Source organism: Eleutherodactylus coqui, chromosome 7, assembly GCF_035609145.1.
Source record: "Eleutherodactylus coqui strain aEleCoq1 chromosome 7, aEleCoq1.hap1, whole genome shotgun sequence".
NCBI classification, from domain to species: Eukaryota; Metazoa; Chordata; class Amphibia; order Anura; family Eleutherodactylidae; genus Eleutherodactylus; species Eleutherodactylus coqui.
In genome coordinates this window covers 59,622,464-59,642,194 of record NC_089843.1, presented here as the reverse complement: position 1 = coordinate 59,642,194, position 19,731 = coordinate 59,622,464, and the positions used below count along the sequence as shown (strand labels likewise).

At 44.6% G+C, this 19,731-nt stretch overlaps 1 protein-coding gene across 5 annotated transcripts in view; it reads right to left on the bottom strand.

Annotated features, from left to right (window-relative positions):
* Positions 1–19,731, bottom strand: part of FRYL (FRY like transcription coactivator) — a 285,628-nt gene that overhangs the window by 105,153 nt on the left and 160,744 nt on the right. For 3 of the 5 annotated variants that reach the window (XM_066573099.1, XM_066573096.1, XM_066573097.1), the window contains 10 exons: positions 17,677–17,730; positions 14,232–14,371; positions 14,011–14,107; positions 13,756–13,835; positions 11,048–11,128; positions 10,689–10,857; positions 9,464–9,556; positions 5,926–6,024; positions 3,305–3,406; positions 500–544 (listed from right to left, as the gene is read on the bottom strand). In XM_066573099.1, coding sequence (XP_066429196.1) covers positions 500–544; positions 3,305–3,406; positions 5,926–6,024; positions 9,464–9,556; positions 10,689–10,857; positions 11,048–11,128; positions 13,756–13,835; positions 14,011–14,107; positions 14,232–14,371; positions 17,677–17,730 — 960 coding nt within the window. The remainder of the gene's footprint in view (positions 1–499; positions 545–3,304; positions 3,407–5,925; positions 6,025–9,463; positions 9,557–10,688; positions 10,858–11,047; positions 11,129–13,755; positions 13,836–14,010; positions 14,108–14,231; positions 14,372–17,676; positions 17,731–19,731) is intronic. The other 2 variants (XM_066573098.1, XM_066573100.1) reach the window with 1 other exon arrangement.

Genomic DNA, 19,731 nt, shown 5'->3' with positions numbered 1-19,731 from the left:
AAAATTGCAGCATGTTCTATCCTTTAGCGTTCCCTCGGAACGCCTCACCCATTGTTTTCAATGGGACCGTAAAACGGCATCGCATGGCATTTGCATACCGTGCAGCGTGATGTTTCCCACTGAAACACTTGCGATCCTCTGACGCGCGTGGATTGCGATTTCACATAGGTGATGAAAACCCCCTCGCGTTGGCGTGAAAGCGCACGATAGCAAGCAGGATATTGGGACGAGGTTCTTGCCCGGATAACGCACTCGCCAGTGTGAATGTATCCTTGACATTCCTTTTTTGTATTTGGATTTCCTGTTCCATCATGGATGCAGATAGATGAATCCTATGACTTAAATGAACATGGCCTAACACGCTCTAAACGTCCTGCCAATCCGGCGCCTAACATACAAGTCCAGTGGAGAGAGCAGCTCCCATATAGATGACCATACACAAGAGGGCTCTGGTCCATTGATACACGGCTCCGTGGAGCAGGTTCTCACATGAACTCACCTGAAGAGTTTCTATTTGTTTTCTGATACTGTTGTTAGATGGCATCTAAATAAAGCAACATGAGACAGCAAAACAAACATGAGAATGGAGCCACATGCATGTTAGATGAAAAAGCACAAAACAAATAGCACAAAACTAAAAGAAGCCGGGAAGAGGATGGTCCTAGGGTCCTGAACTACTTGTTGGAACTTGGACAACGCAAACATGATCAGCTGGGGTTTTATGGAAAGGCACATATCCCTCTCCGTCTGTATGGTCCTACGTCCTACCGTAACCAGGTGCAATAATCTAATACCACTCATGTTGGCTATTAGAAGCCTTCCCACCTGCAAGTACTACATATAATCTAAGCAATCATTAAGGAGGTGATTCCCATCTCATTAAGTGATTGCTGGGATAGGCCATCATTTCATGATTGGTGGAGGTCTGATCTCTGTGACCCCCCAGTGGCGCTCCTGCAGCTGGCCCCCATTCACTTGAATGGAGCAGTGCTTCTTACTCCCTGCACCCCAGGTAGCCGGGGCGTCACTGTGCGGAGACAGACTGAGAAAGGAGCTGAATGGGCCTTCATTTACAAGATCGGAGCTCAAACCACACCGATCATAAAGTAATGGCACTTCCTAGCAATATGCCATCACTTTATGAGATAGGAATACCCCTTTAAAGATACAATTCTCTTACATTTAACCATAGGGTTCAATAAAAGAGAGCCTACACTTTGAAAGACTCCAATTATAATTCATGAATCAGTAAACTGCTAATATTACAAGCCCCGGAGATTTTCCTGAGGTAATTCGAAGTGGCAAACGTGTACAGTTTCACAATAACTGTGTCCTGGCCAGCATTGCAGCACTAGAGCTGTCCACAGAAATCTTCTGGGGTTTAACTGTATGGTCAGTGCAGCAAGCCCCGAAGATTTTCCGGGCGTGCCACTAAAGGGGTTAAGCCTCACATACACATGCAGGTATTCGTGTACTGCTGTGAGGAAGCCATGCTTCTAGTCAGGAACACTGACACTACTTTTTCTTATGACTTCACATGTTGCTCTGTCTAACATTGGAGTCATAGAGAAGCACAGTACACACCAAATGGCCACTTTATTAGAGACCCTGTCCCTTTCACAGTTGGATCTTCTCTGTATAGAAATTAGAGCCGTGACCCCGGAGTGCAGCGTAAAATCACGTGACAAGTTTTCCGTGGATCAGTTTCAGTGTGAATCCATGTTTGAATGCTGAAATCAAGTGATCAGCAATGTGGTCACTGCTGCTAGACTGGCCGGGGCAGGAGTTCATACACTGACCACCTTGTGGGGTTTATTAATGCAGCGATGTGGAGAGTATACCAAGAATGGGGAGATCGAGAAAAAAAAAAAAATCAAGAGAAAGGCAATCCTTTGCACGAAAGGGGTCAGAGGAGGATGTGAAGAATCGTTTAACCAGACAGGTGGTGCACAGTTAAGTAAAGTGCAACTGAATACAGTGGTGATGCTCCAGTTAATATATCCGGATGCACAACTTGTAGTTCCTTAGCATGGATGGGCTATAACAGCGGACGACCAGTTCTAGCGTCATTACTATCTAAGAGAAACAAAAAGGCGAGACTCTAGGGGGCAGAAGAACGCAAAAATTGTATCACTGAGCAATGGAAAAACATCCTGGTCAGATGGACACAGATTTATGTTGCGCCATGCTAATGAGTGGTCAAAATTTGGCGCAAGCAGCGTGAAACGATGACCCCTTCCTGTCAGCTGATCAGAACATATCAGTACCTTCATCTAATTTGTGTCGGTTTCCTGTCCACGTGGGCCGATATTCCTGCCCAACAATATCAACCCATAGTGGATTTGCTGCAGTTCTAATGTCCAAAGGGGGTCCAACAGACTACTAAATGGGGGATCTTTAATAAAATGGCCATTCGGTGTACTTTCATAGGATTTTATGTTATGCACCTCCTCAGTTATTCTCCTCGCCTCACTAAGTGGGATGCACTAGCCTGCAGCTCATGAATATGAGAGGACTACTTCCTGTAGTCCTCCACATGTGGCTGCTACTGATAAAATGTACTTTGACAAATACATATAAACAGACATATGGCAGTCAGCGTGCCTGTCACTACCTCATACTGCTCTCCGAGAGGGCCGCATGGAGGTGGTGACAGACTCAAGTAATGTATGTTACACTAAGTCTAGCATTGGAAGGAAGATTTATTTAAAGGGCGGCATCAAAGCACGCCGTAAATTAAGTTACTGCTGTTAACAAAAATGGTATTAGAACTACAAAGTTAATCTATTAAACAAAAAAAAAAGCAAAGCGAATGCGGTGAATGTCAGACATAAGAATGTGAGGTGGGAATGAAAAATCAATGCAGCGTGAATGGAATGATAAGCAGTGCAGCGAGCGGATGGAGGTACGAACAGATGAGATGGTCGGCACATGGAGACATGCAGATGATGAGCGGGCGCAGAGGTCTTCTCCAGAGTCATTACATCTACATTACTACAGTAGGAGGAGAGAAGTGTAATACGACATTCACCTGGAATGTGGTCAATACAGTAATAAGAAGACTAATACAATTACTACAACCGTTACCAGCCAGAAAGTCAATTCAAACACAATAGGAAGCAAGCGGCTGCAAATAACAGGACCGATTCATTCAGGCAAGAGGAACGACAACTGCTTGATTTGTTCCAAAGGGGAAGGAAGGAAAAGTGTACAGTAAGAACTAAATCCATGGAGTAACTGTAGGATCACAGGCGATCTTCCATTCACTGCAGGCTCTCCAGTGATGTGGGGTGCGGACACCTACCTTTAGATGGGACAAGCAGTTCTGGAGGAAGATGTGCCAATTGTTGAGGAAAAACTGCTTCTGGCTGACACACAACAAGCAGGTAATCAGGGGGTATAAAGCCTGGGGAGTAGAAATCAGGGCTGTTAAGGAACTGTGTGGCATCACCCCATACCCGCTCAAGGCCTTTAAACACAAGCTGCACTTTTAACTAACTTTTCACATATCAGAGACACGTCAAATGGGGTCCTGCTGCTGGAACCCCCAGTGATTGCTGGATCGAGAGGGCTTCCTTCTGGAAGCTGAAGACTGCATCATAGAGGTGTATAGGAAGCGTCTATAGCCGTCTATGACCCCGTCGCCAGCTGCCAGGAGGAGCCGAAAAGCATCGAAGACAATCGAGGGTGAACAATGCTCACGTGAGCACTAAAGCCCCCTCGTTTCCGTGATCAACATGTCAAAAGTTAGTGGACAGTGCAGCTACTCTTTAAAGGGTCACTGCGCTTTTAGATGACTTTTATTAATATGACAGCCAAAGTGAAAGCAATAGGGTGCATGATTATTTACCTAAAATGATGTTTTTGTGCTGAGAAATGCCTCTAAAGTGCAGACTACTAGGGGTCACCCCTCTTTATAATGTACTGCCCACTTTCTGTTGTCATGTGAAATCCCTTTCTAGTAACAGAGGTAAGGAATACAGAGAACAAAAAGTGGAAGAAAATGATGACTCATGCTGCCCATAGAATTCTATGGAGAGCAGAGAGGTGGTGAGGAAGAGACACAGACAGCTCATACTCACCTCTCCTGCCAGTGGCAGCAGGTCTCCCCAGTGAGCTCTGCTATGGGCTGCAGCAGCCTGTTTAGGGGACAGCACAGGTTGACTGTAAGCTTACAGAACGTCAGCGAGGAGACCAGGAGCCGCCAGTAGGGTATTTCCAGAGGGCGAAGCGAGGAGAGTATAAGCATTCAATTATGTTTTTGTCACGGTGGAACCATTTTAAAATAAAAGTTTTAACTCTGACAACCCCTTTAAAAAGAGGCTGTCACGTGACATATTTTTACCTGTCAAGTAGAGAGCCCAACTGTGGCAGAAGTGATGGCAATGCATGGGCACCACCACTCCATTCATTTCAATGGGAACATCAGAAAGTCTGCCATCTTCAGCGGTCCCACTAAATTGAATGAAATGGTGATGCACATGTACAGGAATTACTGTCATACTCTTCAGGACAAGCTGTAGCTGGACTCTGCTTGACAGGTAAAAACCTGTTGTGAGACAATCCCTTTAAAGCTACTGAAATGACATCCACGCTGCTCAGTACTCCTGTACAACGTCCTCTAAAATATAGCTGTATTTCTGTGTGCGCTACAGAGTGTTAGGGAGCAGAATCTGCTGTTTTTGCCAAGTGTAGTGCATAGAAGACATCACAGCCGGAGTCACCAGTCTCCACTCACCAGTTCAGAGAGAACTGAGAATTAGAGATGCCGCCTACAAAGGAAAAAACTGGTAATAAATGTAGGATACAAGTCAGAAAGTGGTACTTGTCATGTACACCTCTCCATTTATTTCTATGGGGCAGTCAGAGATAGTTCAGAGCTGCTCTCAGCTACTGAGTGCGCCATTTTTGTCATCCCTGTGGGTCCCAGCAATCATACATTTATCACCCATCTAGTGAATAAGTGATTAATGAATTTGTTGGGGTAGCCCTATTTAGTGCTCTTTCCCTGTACCAAGGTGAGCGGCTGCTTTGCACACCAGGTGGGGGCGCTCCATGTTATGTTTCTGGCACACTGGGTTTTCTACAGAACCCTGAAGAAGCTGCTGTCCTCACCATAGAAAGTGATTTACATCTTCCAGCAGCCCTGTGACTGTTACATGTAAGGACTAGCTTTATCGGTATTCGTTATCTCCTTAATTTTCTTTATTCTTCATTGTATAATACTTTTGGATGACATTTCGCAGTTAATTACCACTTTTCCATAGTTTTCAACATACAACCAACGGTCGTCCTGAATTACTACTGTATTTTGAGGGACCTCTGTACTTTACTAGCATGCATGTCCATTACTTGTCTATATTCATTCTAACACCAATTTGCCTCTGTAGTGCACGCTTCTTAGGCTTCGCTATCTGCACTGCATGTGTTATTATTACTATGCGCAGTTCATTGCAGAGAAGGTTTGATGGACTCAGTCATCAAACGTACCTCTCATTCATGATCGCGTGAATTTGGCATTTTAAATTACTTAAAAAGGGGGTTTCCAGCTGCAAATAATAGCTGACCTATTCTCAGGTCCTATCCTATAATCAATAGCTGATCGGTGAGGGTCGACTTGACTCCTTACCAATCAGCATATGCTGTGCAGTGGCCGGGCATGGTATTGCAGGCACAGATCCCATTCATTTCAATGTGAGTTGCGCCTGCAATACCATGTCAGGTCACTGCAGAATGTACGGAGCTGTCCGCTTCTGACTCCATACACGTAAACCAGAAGATTTGTGAACGGCTAATTGGCTGAGGTCCCAGGCAGCGAACCCCCACCGGTCAGCTATCCTGAAGATAGGTCATCGGATATTTGAAGTTGGAAAGCCCCTGTAAGCTCTGGTTATTTCGTTATACAATTCCATTAAAATTTCTCACCAGGGAATGTTTCTTCCTTGAGCTCAGATCGAACGTGGTCTGGTAGAGCATCTCCACAAAATTTTTTAAACATGGCACATTTACTTCGTTTTTTACAGCCTGGGAACACACAAATGAAAAAAAAACAAATGAATGAAGGGATGTTAAAGAATGATCTATAAATACCTTATCAACCATAATTACCTATAATACACAAGCCGAAGAACAGAGCCCACCTAGAAGTTACACACTCTCCTACCAAAAGTAATCGGACATCTGAGTAAGAAGTAAAATAGTACTCATTTCCATATGATAATACTTAGTGGGGCTCCATTGGCCCCAATGACATCGGATACTCTCTGTGGCATTCTTTCTGATACATTTCAGTTGGTATTTCCCTCTATTCATCCTGCAAAAAGGTGGCAACTTTTTGCAAAGATGCATCAGCCCAGCTTACAATGGTGCAAGGAGCGCGGTCACTGGACAGTTGAGCAATGAAGGAAGGTACTATGGAATGATGAATCACACTATTTCATCTTCAAATCAGATGGACGTACCTGAGTGTGGAGGATGTCTGGTGGACAACTTTTACCCTCAATCAGGGGCGTAACTATAGAGGGTGCAGGGGATGCGGTTGCACCCGGGCCCAGGAGCCTTAGGGGGCCCATAAGACCTCTCTTCCCCATATAGGGAGCCCAGTACTATGAATAAAGCATTATAGTTGGGGGCCCCGTTACAGATTTTGCACCGGGGCCCAGAAGCTTTAAGTTACGCTTTGTCCTCAATTGTGTTGCGTAAACAGTTATGTACAATGGAGGTTCTGTTACAGTCTCAGTCCATTGGTAGCCATGATAAGAACCATGAACACGGAGACATGCAATGACAATCTAGACAACAATGTGCGGCCAACAATGTAGCAATATTCTGGAAACAGTCAGCAATACTTCCAACAAGACAACGAGCCTCATCACGGATCCAGCACTGTTTTACTTTAGTTCAAGGATACAGATGTTCCACGATTGGACCGGCTGCACAGAGTCCCGACCTGAACATCTCTGGGATGAACTGTAACGTCGGGTCAGGGAATATGAACAGCATCCATCTTCTTTGGGAGAACTCGCCAGATATTTGCAGGATGAATGGAGGGAAATACCAGCTGAATTGTATCAGATTATAGTAGAAAAAATGCCACAGAAAATATCCAATGTCATTAGGGCCAAAGGAGCCGCACGAAGTATTACCATAGGGAAATAAATACTACTTTTGATTCTTGCTCAGGTGTCCAATGTCTTTTGGTAGGATAGTGTACCAATATAAAAAATGTGCCAATCAGAACAGTGGCCACAGAAATGTGCCCTGACCCTTTGCCTGTAAAACAGCCTTGCATACTTTCGGTATGCAGTGGATCAACATTTGAAGCGACCCTCCGGCCAGGAGCTCAAAGTTAATATGCAAATCAGTACCTATGGGGAATGATTACCTGTTATTTGTTTTTTACTCCTCTTGCTTCTTGTTAGCTCATCTCTATTAGGACAGTGCTGCAATCTGTGACTATAGTTTAGCTACACTGCCTAATCTGAAGTAGTCTGGGACACACCCGCTGTCTCATCATAGGTTCAGACTGTAGAGAAGGCAGAAGGGGTGTGGCCCAGACTACTTCAGATTAGGTGCTATAGGTAAACTATATTCACAGCTCTGTCCTGATAGCAATGAGCTAAAATGTAGCCAAGGAGCAAGATTTGAGAAAAGATAGATCGTAGGTAGCCATCATGCAGGTGACTTACATATCAATTTTAAGCTGCTGACTCTAGGGTCACTAAATATTTCGTTCTAGTTACATCTTCATTGGAAAACATCCCAAAGATGTTTCTGACTTGTGATTTTCTGCTTTAAGCATTGCGCGTATCCAAACTTCTGGAGGACCCTGTATACTGCAGGTTGATACTGCAGTTTCTTCTACACTTTCCTGTGAAGTTTCACTCCTGGATCAGAACTCTTCAAAGAATGATTTGAAGTGAAAAATGTCAGCAATTCTCTCCTAGGTAACGATAGGCTTATTATAATCCAAAAAAGAAACACAAATGGAAAAATGCTAAGCTTTTAGGAGATTTTACGGCTGATTATCCAGAAACAACAGATGTGGCTCTAAGATAATTGCTTAATATTTTGGCAGAATGTATCTTCCTCAAATCAAATGACGTATTAGGCAGTATTGCAGCTACACATCAGGGTAGTTCCTTTACATTCCTCCAAATCTGTTTAATAAGTAGACTTGTAACAATGTTGTCTCACAGAATTGTGTAAGGTCGTCTGCACACAGCCGGGTCGGGTCCCGCTGCGAGAATTCTCGCAGTGGGATACGACCCGTTCCCCCGGTATTGAGCTTATACTCACCCGTCCGGCTTATACTCACTTCTCTCTCTGCGACGGCTGGAACAGCCGCACTTGCGCAGTGCAGAGTAGGCGCGTCACTAGTGAGGCTCGCACAGAAATAGGACATGCCGCGGTTTGTTTACCGCGCGAGTTTTCACGCGGTCAAATCGCGGCTGTCTGCATAGGATTGCATTATCTAATGCAATCCTATGGCAGCGTGCACAGGCGATAATTCTGCAGGAAATCCCACCGCGGAATTTCCGCCCATGTGCAGGAGGCCTAAATGAAGGAAACTTCAAGTCTAGGATTCTGTAACTTTCATTCATTTCAATGGAGAGATACATGTGCATGTGTGAGGAATGGCCACTTTAGTAGAGACCCCCATTGAGTAGCGTGTTGGACCCCCTAAATGTTAAAATTGTTCTGCAGGAACATCATCCCCTGCGGAGAGGAAGCTTGTTGCAGTTGCTGCAAATTGGGTGGAGATGCTGACATGTTCTGATCAGCTGACAGGAAGGGGTCATCGATTCATGCTGCTTGCACCCAATTCTCATCCTCCCATCAGCATGGTACAACAGAAATCTGGATCCATCTGTAGAGGTGATGTTTTTCCGCTGCTCACTGATACAATTTTTACACTCTTATTTCCCCTGGAGTCTCGCCTTTCTGTTTAGACAATAATCGCGCTGGACTGGTCATCTGCTGTTATAGCCCACCATGCTAAGGAACGGCGAGATATGCATCCAGATATATAAACTGGAGCATCGCCACTGTCTTTAGTTGCACTTTGCTTAACTGTGCCCCACCTGTTTGGTAGAACAATTCTTGACATCTCCCTCTGACCCCTTATACTCTCCCCATAGTAGCATGAGAAAGGTTAGCATTGAAATCCGGTCCCCGACCAGTCTAGCACCGATGACCAGAGCTCATTGGAAGTCGCTCACTTCGCTGGATTTTCTCATCGCATGTGGATTCATGCTGAAACTGATCCACAGAAAAACTTGCTCATTTGATTTTATGCTGCGCATGGATAACTTCCATCTGGGGAAGCTCCAATCATGAAAGGGCCGGGGTCTCCAATTGGGGATAGGGATGGATGTGTGTGGTGCCATTCTTTGTACTGCACTGCAGAATATGTTGGAATTGTAGGAGGAACAAGAAAAGTAGAGTACGAAGATTTACTTACAGCAGCCACGGGGATAAGAATTTCTACAAACAGACCAGCAAGTGCATGTTTGATGTCCTTGTCTTTCACTTCCAAGAAGTACTGTGCGCATTCCTTTCGAGAACATACAAAAAAACCAACAAGTCATTACTTAAGGCCTTTGAATATCCATTTCTATTCTGAAAATTGACACATATACTTTGCAGATGTAAGGTACAGTATTGCACATACCGAAAACTACATCTCACCAACATTCAAAAGAGGCTGGCTTAACACGTGCAAACTTTGGTAGTTTTACAGAACTTTCAGTAATTTCTTAAAAGCTATGGAAACCTTTCTGCATAAAAAAAAAAATCAATACACACATATCTTACTAAGTCACCGTAGATACAAAAGATGCACTCGTCTATTTAAGTTATATTGAGTTCTCCTTCTCATGCATAGAGAAAGCCTCATACTTGGTTTGCAGGCTCTCCTACATACAAGCTTCTAGCTGTGGGGGCAGCACTGATCAGCTGGTCTCTCTCATGACTGCACACAAGCTCAGCTCCTGCTCTTTTCTCCTCTTTTAGAGGCTGTGTAGCATAACCACACCCACTCAATACTACACAGCTATCTCTCTGTCTATTTCATCCTCTCTCTGAGCAGCTGCTGGTCCCATTTACCCTCACTGCTGATAAAAGCAGAGAATTCACCCGGAGTGAATTACAGCCCACTGTAATAGTAGCTTTCTTTGCTCTCTGTCCGCCTGATCTCTTCCATCATCCACTGGTACCATCATACAGCCCTCTGTAATGGTAGCTTTTTCTGTTCTCTCTCCTCCTGATCTCCTCCGTCAACCCCCGTCACTGTCATACAGCCCTCTGTAATAGCTCAGTGGAAAGCCAGTGAATGCATGTTCACTACAGGGGAGCAGACTAGAGAAGGAGCTGTCCGTTAACTTTCGCTGACGGAATTTGCTACAATTTCACTCCCCCAGTCTGCAGCGCCTTGGAAAACAATACAAGCATAGAATTCAAGCCATTAGAATTTTTTTTGTGAAAACCAATGGCAAAAAGTCTTCATTCCAAAAACACATTGCTTAAACAAAAAAAAAAAAAAAGGATGCAAAGTTGGAAATAGGTGTTAAGCAAAAAGTTTAGGCATATTTTGCTACTCTGGAAACAATTTCTGCCACACAGCTGCCTACGGTATAATGTTTTCTTGTTAGTGTTTATATACTACATGCTAAATAAAAACTACATACCTGCATAAACTGAAAAGAGGCTTCAAAATCTTCTACCGGATACATTTTGACGCGGAAGAATTTCATCCCCATGATCAGGCTGATGATGCTTTGCACAACATGTGGGCTTTGTTCCTTCTGTCGCAGTTCTTTTAATTCCGTGACAAACTTCTTCCTCACAGCCTGAAATCTACATGATGAAAAGAAAGCACGAGGAGCTCCATTTAATCCTAATACACTGCCATGCAACCGGATATTCTCCTCTATCTCCTGCAGGGTGAAAGCAGGGGATCCGGGGCCATTCACTAACCCCTAAACATGGCATAAGACATCCAAACAAACTCAAGTGACATGCTGCATAAAAGCCAAGAAATACTTACTTGGACTGTGCAAGGACACCAATGACTTCTGCATATAAATCTGCAATAATGTGCACATTCCCAGTGTTCGTTCCTGAATACCTAGATGAAAAGAAACGGAATAGATGAACGAAGAAGAATCTGCCAACATTGGCTTAAGTCCCAACAAGAGAAGAATAGAATGAAACAAACTCAAGCATCAAGCATTTCAATAGCACCTACTGATTGTACAGGGTAATAAGTGTTATGAATGGGAAGAAACCACTAATTACTTTACAGCCCTTGTACTTCGATAATGGAAACCGGTGTCATCAGTGGCCAAACCTACAGCTACACAAATATGAATGGTGTATTCAGCTGAATGTGGTTACACAAGTAAATAAGATAAGGGAAGACAAAGGAGGTTTTCTTCTAACACCAAGCCCGGCTTCATATCTGCGTTGGATCCTCCGGTTGGACGTTCCGTCACAGGTGCGGCTCAATATACCGGAAGAAAAAGCCCTGCATTCAGCGCTTTTAATTCTGTCCAAAAGCCGGAAAGCGGATGGACCAAATTATAGTCAATGGGACATGACTAACAGGAGATGTGCTACTGACAGCAATGAAATAGCATGGGGGAAGAACAATTGTGTTCGCGATTGTTCGTCCTCCATACATGCTGAATTGGTTGGCGGGAAGACCAGTTACACGAGTGCCGATCTCATTGATCATCAGTTCTCCTCTGGCTCAGACTGAGCAATCTGAAAGCATTCTTACAGTAAGGCTGAGTAAGAGACGGAATTCCAGCAGAAATCTCACGGAATGGCAACACCGAAAATCTGTGAGAATTCCGCTGGAAAAGCCTTTAGCTGCGGGTTTTGGAGCGGTTTCGCCGTCGGCATTCCGCTGTGGCCTTCTCTCCCCATAGAGAGGAGAGAGGCCGCTGCGGAAATGAGAAAATAATTGACATGCTGTGGAATTGAATTCCGTGCTGCCTGTCAGTTTTCGTGTGGCTTGGACGCAGCATGCGGACAAGATTTTTGTAAAATCTCGGCCACTTTGCTGGCTAATCCCATGGCGGAATCGCAGTGCGGACTTTCCGCACGGAAATTCCACGGCAATTCCGCCCTGTGTGAACCCAGCCCAAAGGACACAGAACATGATCTTTGATGTGATATATTACATCAGTAACTATTGTCTGGTCATCAAGGAAGGGTGGGCTCTTAGTCTAGTATTACATACAGGGGCGAATAAAAAAAAAATTGTGGGAAAGTAAAGCTGATTTGATCACACATGAAGTGACCTACAACAGCCAGAATCATATGAAAAGATAGAGGAGCTCTTCAAGTTTTAATGCACCTTACAGATGTTGGATGTGGGCGCTGTTGGCGACACGAAGATGTCAAGTTGGTAGTCCAGTTCTGCCCAGACGTGTCCAGGCATATCCTGTCATTGATTCCACTGCGGCAAAGATGTGTTTTAGGTCATCTAATGTCCCCAACGGCGCCCATATCCAACATCTGTAAGGTGCATTAAAAACTTGAAGAGCTCCTCTATCTTTTCATGTCATTCTGGCTGTTGTAGGAAGAAATACTGCTAAGATTGGCATAAATCTCAAGTGGATATGAAGTAGAAGATAATAAAGACTAAGGGTCTATCTCCTGTAACACACTCGATATGTTGGTTAGTACCTTTAAAGGGAACCGGTCATCTACGTTAGGCCTCATGTCTACGGGCAGGTCGGATTTACCTGTCTGGGTCCTCTTCTTTCTTCTGCACTGTCGAAGTGTGCAGGCGCACCGCGCATGCGCAGCAACTTTATTTTTCTTAACACCTGCTTACTCGTGGCGCATCTGCAGTGTCAGCTGCGGGTGTGCCGCGGCTGGGACAGCTTCCACTGACTTCAATAGAAGCTGTCAGTGCGGGATCCGCACAGAAACGGAGCATGCTGCGATTTGTTTTCCAGACCAGAAGGTCCGCAAATCAAACCCGCATGCTTTAATTAATTTGCAGGTGCCCAGGCATCCCTACGGGTGGCTTGATTTTCAGGTGCCCCGCGCAGATTCTTCAAATCAAATCCGCCCGTGAACATGAGGCCTAAAGCACCGCAAATTAACTTATGGCGCTGTTAGGCGAGGTGACAGGGATCCGTGTGCTGTACTTTTCATATCAGCCCGCTTCCTGGTTCCCAATGCTGAAGTCTGCAGGCCAGACCAAAATCAGACTCTTTTTTTTAGAGTCCCTGTGCGCGCTCTCCTGTACACTTGTAGAGGAGAGCATGTGCATGGGACTCTGAAAAGTGTTAGATTTATGGCCAGCGTGCTGACTTCAGCGGCGGGCACCAAGCAGATGGTGAGTATGAAGAATACAACACCTAACAGCACCATAAGTGATGCTTCAGGTAGGCGACAGGTTCCCTCTAAGGGTGTAGTCCGATAATTTGACGTCACCCCCTATGGGACATAGCAGAGTTCAAGCATTCAGCAATCTCACTCACTTCAATGCTTGATCTCTGCTATCTCTGGTGATCCCACTGAAGAGATTGGTGCGGTGACCCACATGTGCAACAACTGCTGTCAAAATTTTGGGACAGGCCGGGTAAGGTTTCTTTAGCTCAGCGGTCAGACCACAACCGATCGATAAGTTATCCCCTATCCCGTGGATAGGGGATTATTTCAAATTACCGGGAACATCCCTTTAAGTTTCTAGAGAGACTGCTAAAAGCTATGTGAAGACATCTGGAGACTTACCCTTCTTTGTGTTTAAAGTGCTTAAAAGCCAAGTTGAGAACTTCCTGTATTAGGGGGTCTGGAACTGGGTGAACAGGAATCTGTAATGTAAGATCATATAGTTATAAACATCCTCAGACCCTGCATACTGTGGAAGAGAATGGCTGGTGCTAGTAATGCTGGCCACATATTACATAACCACGTCGCACTCACCTGTATGCTGTCCTACAGCATACAGCCACCGTATATAAAGGATGCCACATAGACAGGACCTACCTGTTTGAGGACCTCCACCAAAACCAAACAAAAAATAAAGTCTACAGCTAGGTCTCTTCGTTCAAGTAAGTAGTCTCTTTCTCGCTGCTGTTCATCTCTGCAAGACAAAAAGTACACGTCTTCTTGGCATTTTACGGAGGTCAGAAGTATATATTATATATCCATCCCCGCATGACATTTCTGAGAGGCTTATTTTATTAGTCCCATAATAAACATCTTACCCTTTTGATTTTGTGCTGGACCGAGGCCTGTACTCATAGGATTCATCTTCAGTCCCATTTTGGCGCTTATACCAGTCAAACAAGGTGCGGAGTAATGAGGGGAGACAGTGCTCTGCTACAGAGCTCATACAGCTTATCACCTGCAACACATGGACACATCAAGAGTTACTGCCCAGAAGTAAGAGCAATTACATGTATAACATGCCTCCACCAAACAATGACGGCACAGGTTGACCGCCTGCTTACCTCTACAATGAGCGTCTTCAGTCCTGAGATACATATATAACAGCCACTCTACTTCTGCGCCATTTCAGGGGACAGTTGTCCTAGACGAGGGCTGCTAATCATCTGATGCTACTAAGTATCTCTTCTCTTCTTAACTACTGCTGGTAAGAAGCTGGAGGTCTTCGCCACGAGATTTCAGATTCGCGTTGGATTTTTTCGGCGTAAATCTGACTTAATCCGTAGCAGAAATCCAAGACTTCGCCTCAGAGTTCTGCCACGGATTGTCATGACTAACAGCACACAGACTTAGCCCTAGCTACTGCGGCAAATCTGCATGTGGCCGACCAACCCAGGTCGGTGGTGCAGGTTCTGACGCAGAATCCCCCTTGGAATCCACACTATAATTACACTGTGTGAATGGGCCCTAAGGGCCACGTTACATGGGCAGACAATCTGTCCATACTACGTGGAGGATAGATCATTGAGATACAGTTGGACATCTCCATAGAGCAGTCATTGGTCGGCTGCACATTTACATGGGTAGACGTGCAGTAGACCAGCAAGCATTATGCTCACCTGAATTAGATGATCAGATGGCAAACGAGTTTGCTCATCACTCCTTACATCCCGAGCGCCATTATGCCAGGAGTTTGGAAACAGGATGCCCGCAGCCTCCGATTAGCTGTGATGTCAGCTATTGGAGCAAACGCCAGAGCGGGGCTGCAGCGTTGGATCCCGGCGATGGCAGAGAGGTAAGTACTGCTTAGCTTACTATTTTACTACAGCCAGTCCCCGCTAATCAGACAACTCCTTTAAGTCTTCAATTTCTATGCAGCGCCACCACATGTGAACTGAAGTATTACATAGTACCACTTCAAATCAATGGGTTGTCTGTGTAATGCAGGACAGGATAGGTCCTCCAGAGCGAGAGATGCTCTTTGTAACTACTCTAGTCAACAGATAAGGACCTCCGCATTGACCCAGAATTCCTCAATAAGGTATATGAAAGCGGGTATTCTAAATAAAGGTGCCCTATAAAACTTAAACTCATTGGCATTGTTGAACCTACTAAACGGTCCCTCGTGAATGACTTTTCCACAAAAAGTCTATATGGGCTTCTATGAAAATGTGCTGAGGATTTCACAAGCAAAGCTTTATGAAGAACAAGACATTACACAGCATGGATGATGAGCGCGGGAGAGCGGAGCCCGGTGGACGGGCAGCGACGGAGACGTCATGTTCTTCACCACATTCTTTTTCCTTAATTCGTATTTGGGATCAGAGAAGCGTAAAAGCCGCCCGCTGAGTGATGCATTCCAGGCGCCCGGGCGCCATAAACAGTTAATACTTCTCTACTTCACTACAAGAGGACAAGTCTGGTTATTATCTATATTTACTAGAAGATGCTGGCAGTAGTCTAAACAAATGTTTTATTGGCATTCCAACTCTAAAAATGTTTAGGGGAAACAGTTAACAAAAGCAGCCAACTCTAAAGTGGACGGGCCAACAATGATCCTCCTCATTACTGCTAGCTCAGCTTGGCAAAGTCACAGCTCACAAAGCCCATACCAAACAAATCCCGCTGCCCGGACGGTGAGGTTAATTGATAAAACGCAAGCCACTTTGTGGAAAAATGAAAGTAATGACATTCCTGGACAAACAATTATTGGCACCTGCAGACTTTACTAATAGATACGGGGCACGCGCCGGCAGCTCCGCATGCGAGGAGGGAAGAAGAATGGCGCTACTGTGAGCGCACCGGCTGAAAACCAATCACAGAACCCAATAGGCAAAGCGTAGTGCTGAATAAAAGGCACGATACCAGAACATACTCGTCAACTCAAATGTCGGAGATGAACAAAAGGTTCGAGCTGGCCAGTTAGTTTTCATGAGACAGATGACATAGTCGTTAGTTGAGGTGCCCAAACACAAGACTCGTTCTGCCGAGAGCTAGTTCCCCTAATTGTCCCCTACATATGAACGCTCGGTTTGGCCATGCATCCATGAGTTCTCGTTGGGAACAGTGGAGATGTCAGCAGCCAGATTCCTCTTGCAGCAGCTTATCGGCAAGCGAAGAAGAGGATCCGGTGTTGAGATTCAAACATGTTCAATCCTTCTTTCCCCATCACATCTGTCGGTGGAGTCGGGTGGTGCCCATACATATGCAACAGTTGTCCAGTTCTGCCAAGATGGGTGGGTTCAGACAACTTGCCGGTGTATTAGGGCCTTTAGGAGAGGGGGGCTGTAAGCTGCAGCATGACTAGATCTGCTAATGCCGACTGGAGGAAAGCCATTGAACGGGACCTTCTCATGCGCACTGACCGACACCCAACGTAGCTAGGTGCCAGAAGCACCATAAAGCAGACGAACCTACAGTTCTGGAGGCTGCACAGAAAGTGTTGCTAGATTTTGTTAGTTTGAAACTAATAGTTTTGATGCCCTATTTAAAGAGTAATTTAAAGAGACCCTCCAGGGATTTTTTTTTTCTATTCATTATGGTATTACTCAAGTTAGTTATTCCTTTCTATCTAAAGCTTCTGAAAATTGCTGTGTCCTCCCTGAAAGCAGAGATGGTACAGGCTCTAGTTGCTCAATGATAGTGTCCTGATGCATCATGGGGCTGATAGCACAGAAAGCAGGGACCTATCTCTGCATCAAGATGGTGTCTGATAAGTATCAGACAGGAGTCTTCACTGCATGGAAGTGACTACAATATACAAAGAAGACCTCTAGAGTGTGACAGACAATCACATGAGGGAGGCAGGAATGCAAAAATGGTCTTTCTGAAGTGTGGCCCTTTGGGCAGAAATTACCCATCCTATACCATGTCATTTCAAATTAACAGTATGAAATTATTAGGTAAATTGCCATTTTTTGATGACAATCCATTTGGCCACAGTAGAGGACTGACTGCAGGAAAAAAGTGAATACCTTTAGCAAGTACAAGAATATAAAGTATATGAACAGGCTGTGGCACAGCTCTATGCAGTGATTTCTCCATATTGCTTCTACTGTACATAGTTCATAGATCCACTCTACGAGAGTAAGCGTATGCTTTCAATAAGGACAGAATAGGTTTAGGGTCAATCTTCAAACCACCCAACCTATTTTATTTTTGGTTGCACAGCATGCCACTGTATTCTCCGCACAATACATTGTAAATGGCGACATAAAGCAACACGTTCTATATATCATGACAGCGGCGAGCCATGACTCTCACCTGGTCAAACTGAAGATCTTCACCTCTCTGAAGAGACCTTGATAAGAGCTTCTCCTGTAAAAAGAAAGATATTCAGGTGTTAAAATCTGGCATGAATGGGAAGAAGAAGACACACCAAGACCAACCTCCTCGCAGAACTTGAGGTCCAAACAAGATTCGCACATTCATCCAGAAAAAATAAAAAGAAAGAAAAAAAAGGGGGAGGGGAAGGTTAAATTTAAGGGGTCCCATCTTGGGAATCGTATTTCAACGTGTTTAAAACTGCACAATACCCTCACCCATAAGATGTTTATTTCCAAAGTGCTCCATTCTCCTGCTGTTGATTCCTCTGTCTTTCTGGTTGTTTACTGCTCATTGCCATAGAAATGAACCCCCTCTTCTATGGAAAGAAATAGCAGCACAACGGTAGCTGGCCCAAAAACTAGTGGGCATGCGCCCCTGAGATCCTGGCCATCAGATTAAGACGAAAGAAGTGCATAAGTGCCGGCCTCCTCTGCCATCTCTTTACATACCAGAGGTGATCTGTTTCCCTGGCAGCAAGCAGTCACCAACCAGAAGGCAGAGGAATCAATAGCTGCAATATCTGGAGAACGGAGCATTTAGGAAATACACATCTTTTGGTGAGTGCATTATTTTGCAATTACTAACCCACTGAAGCAGGATTCCCGAGATGGGAATACCCCTTTAAAGCAAGACAACAATCACTAGCAAAACATGTATTAAAATTTAACACATATTCATATCCCTATAAATCTAAAAGCTGCCGATGAGCACCCCGTGTCTATTCGTATAGTCTGCTGATACCAGAGGTGAACTTTTACGCTCATCTGCCAGCCCATTCCTTCGCTGTCCGCCCTATTCTTTGTGTGAGTGCGCACTGAATACGCAGATATGTCTAATGCATGGACCGAGCCGCGGCTTCCTGAGCAGACAGCGTTGCAGCGGAGAGGCAGGCAAGTATTAAAAGTACACCCCTGGACTCCGCAGCCTCTCTCCTAAGTGCCGACAACATTTTCGATGCTCATAGAACCTGAAAGGTTCCCTTTAACTCCCTTTAATGTCTGCTATGGGAGGTTATAAAATTCGAGTTATAATTTACAGCAGTTTCTAGTGTAATGTTTCGCACATCTGAGTGTCTGTAGGAAAACCCTGCCCGTTTTCCCCCTCACTTTTGACTGCCAAAAAGTGGCAAATTTAGTAAATGTGCAACATTTTACATCAGGTGTGAAGCCGTTATTAATCCCCCCGCCACCATATACTTCCATGGTAATAAATTGCAAACAAGTTCTATGTAATATAACCATGAAGTCTCATACCATATTCCATTCGCCCCCTATGACATTAATCCGTATCTGGTAGGTTAGCCAGTAGTAAAGAACATATAGCAGGAAATATGACTGCAGGATCAGACTACACAGTTTGCTTGTAGTCTGTTACCATGGAGACACACTCTGTATAGGTGATGTAGACACAAAACAGTAAGAATATGTAAACACAGAACTGCAAAGTTGTTCGAGTTTTCATTTTTTTAACGAATCAACTAAGTAAAAACTAATTGTTAGCGGGAGGTGAACATAGCCCTAAACTGTGGCAAATCCTTTAACTCCACATGTTGTAATCTCTATCTGAAAACACAGGGTAACCGAACTCTTCTAATGCCACATAAAAACAACTATCTAAACAGCACTGAAAGAGTGCAGTAAACGTAAAGGGCAATCACGTGGAAGTAAACATTAGTCAAAAGTCTGACAAAGACATAAAATGCATGAGTTAGTAACTTCAGAGGGACAACACTGGGATATACTGGAAAGGTTATACAGCGGATCATCAATCCCGATGGGGGGGGGGGGCAGCTTGAAGAGAAAAGGATTCTGGTGACCTATAAACGAAGGATAACGCCATGTCTACTCATGCATATTCTTTAGATTGCTCTATATGCTGTAGGGCAGCGGTTCCTATTCCATCTCTTGAGAATCTGGCCTGTTACAAGTAAGGATGTAACAGATTTAGAAGTATAGATTGTAGGAAAATGTGACTACAGATCCCAGAATGGGA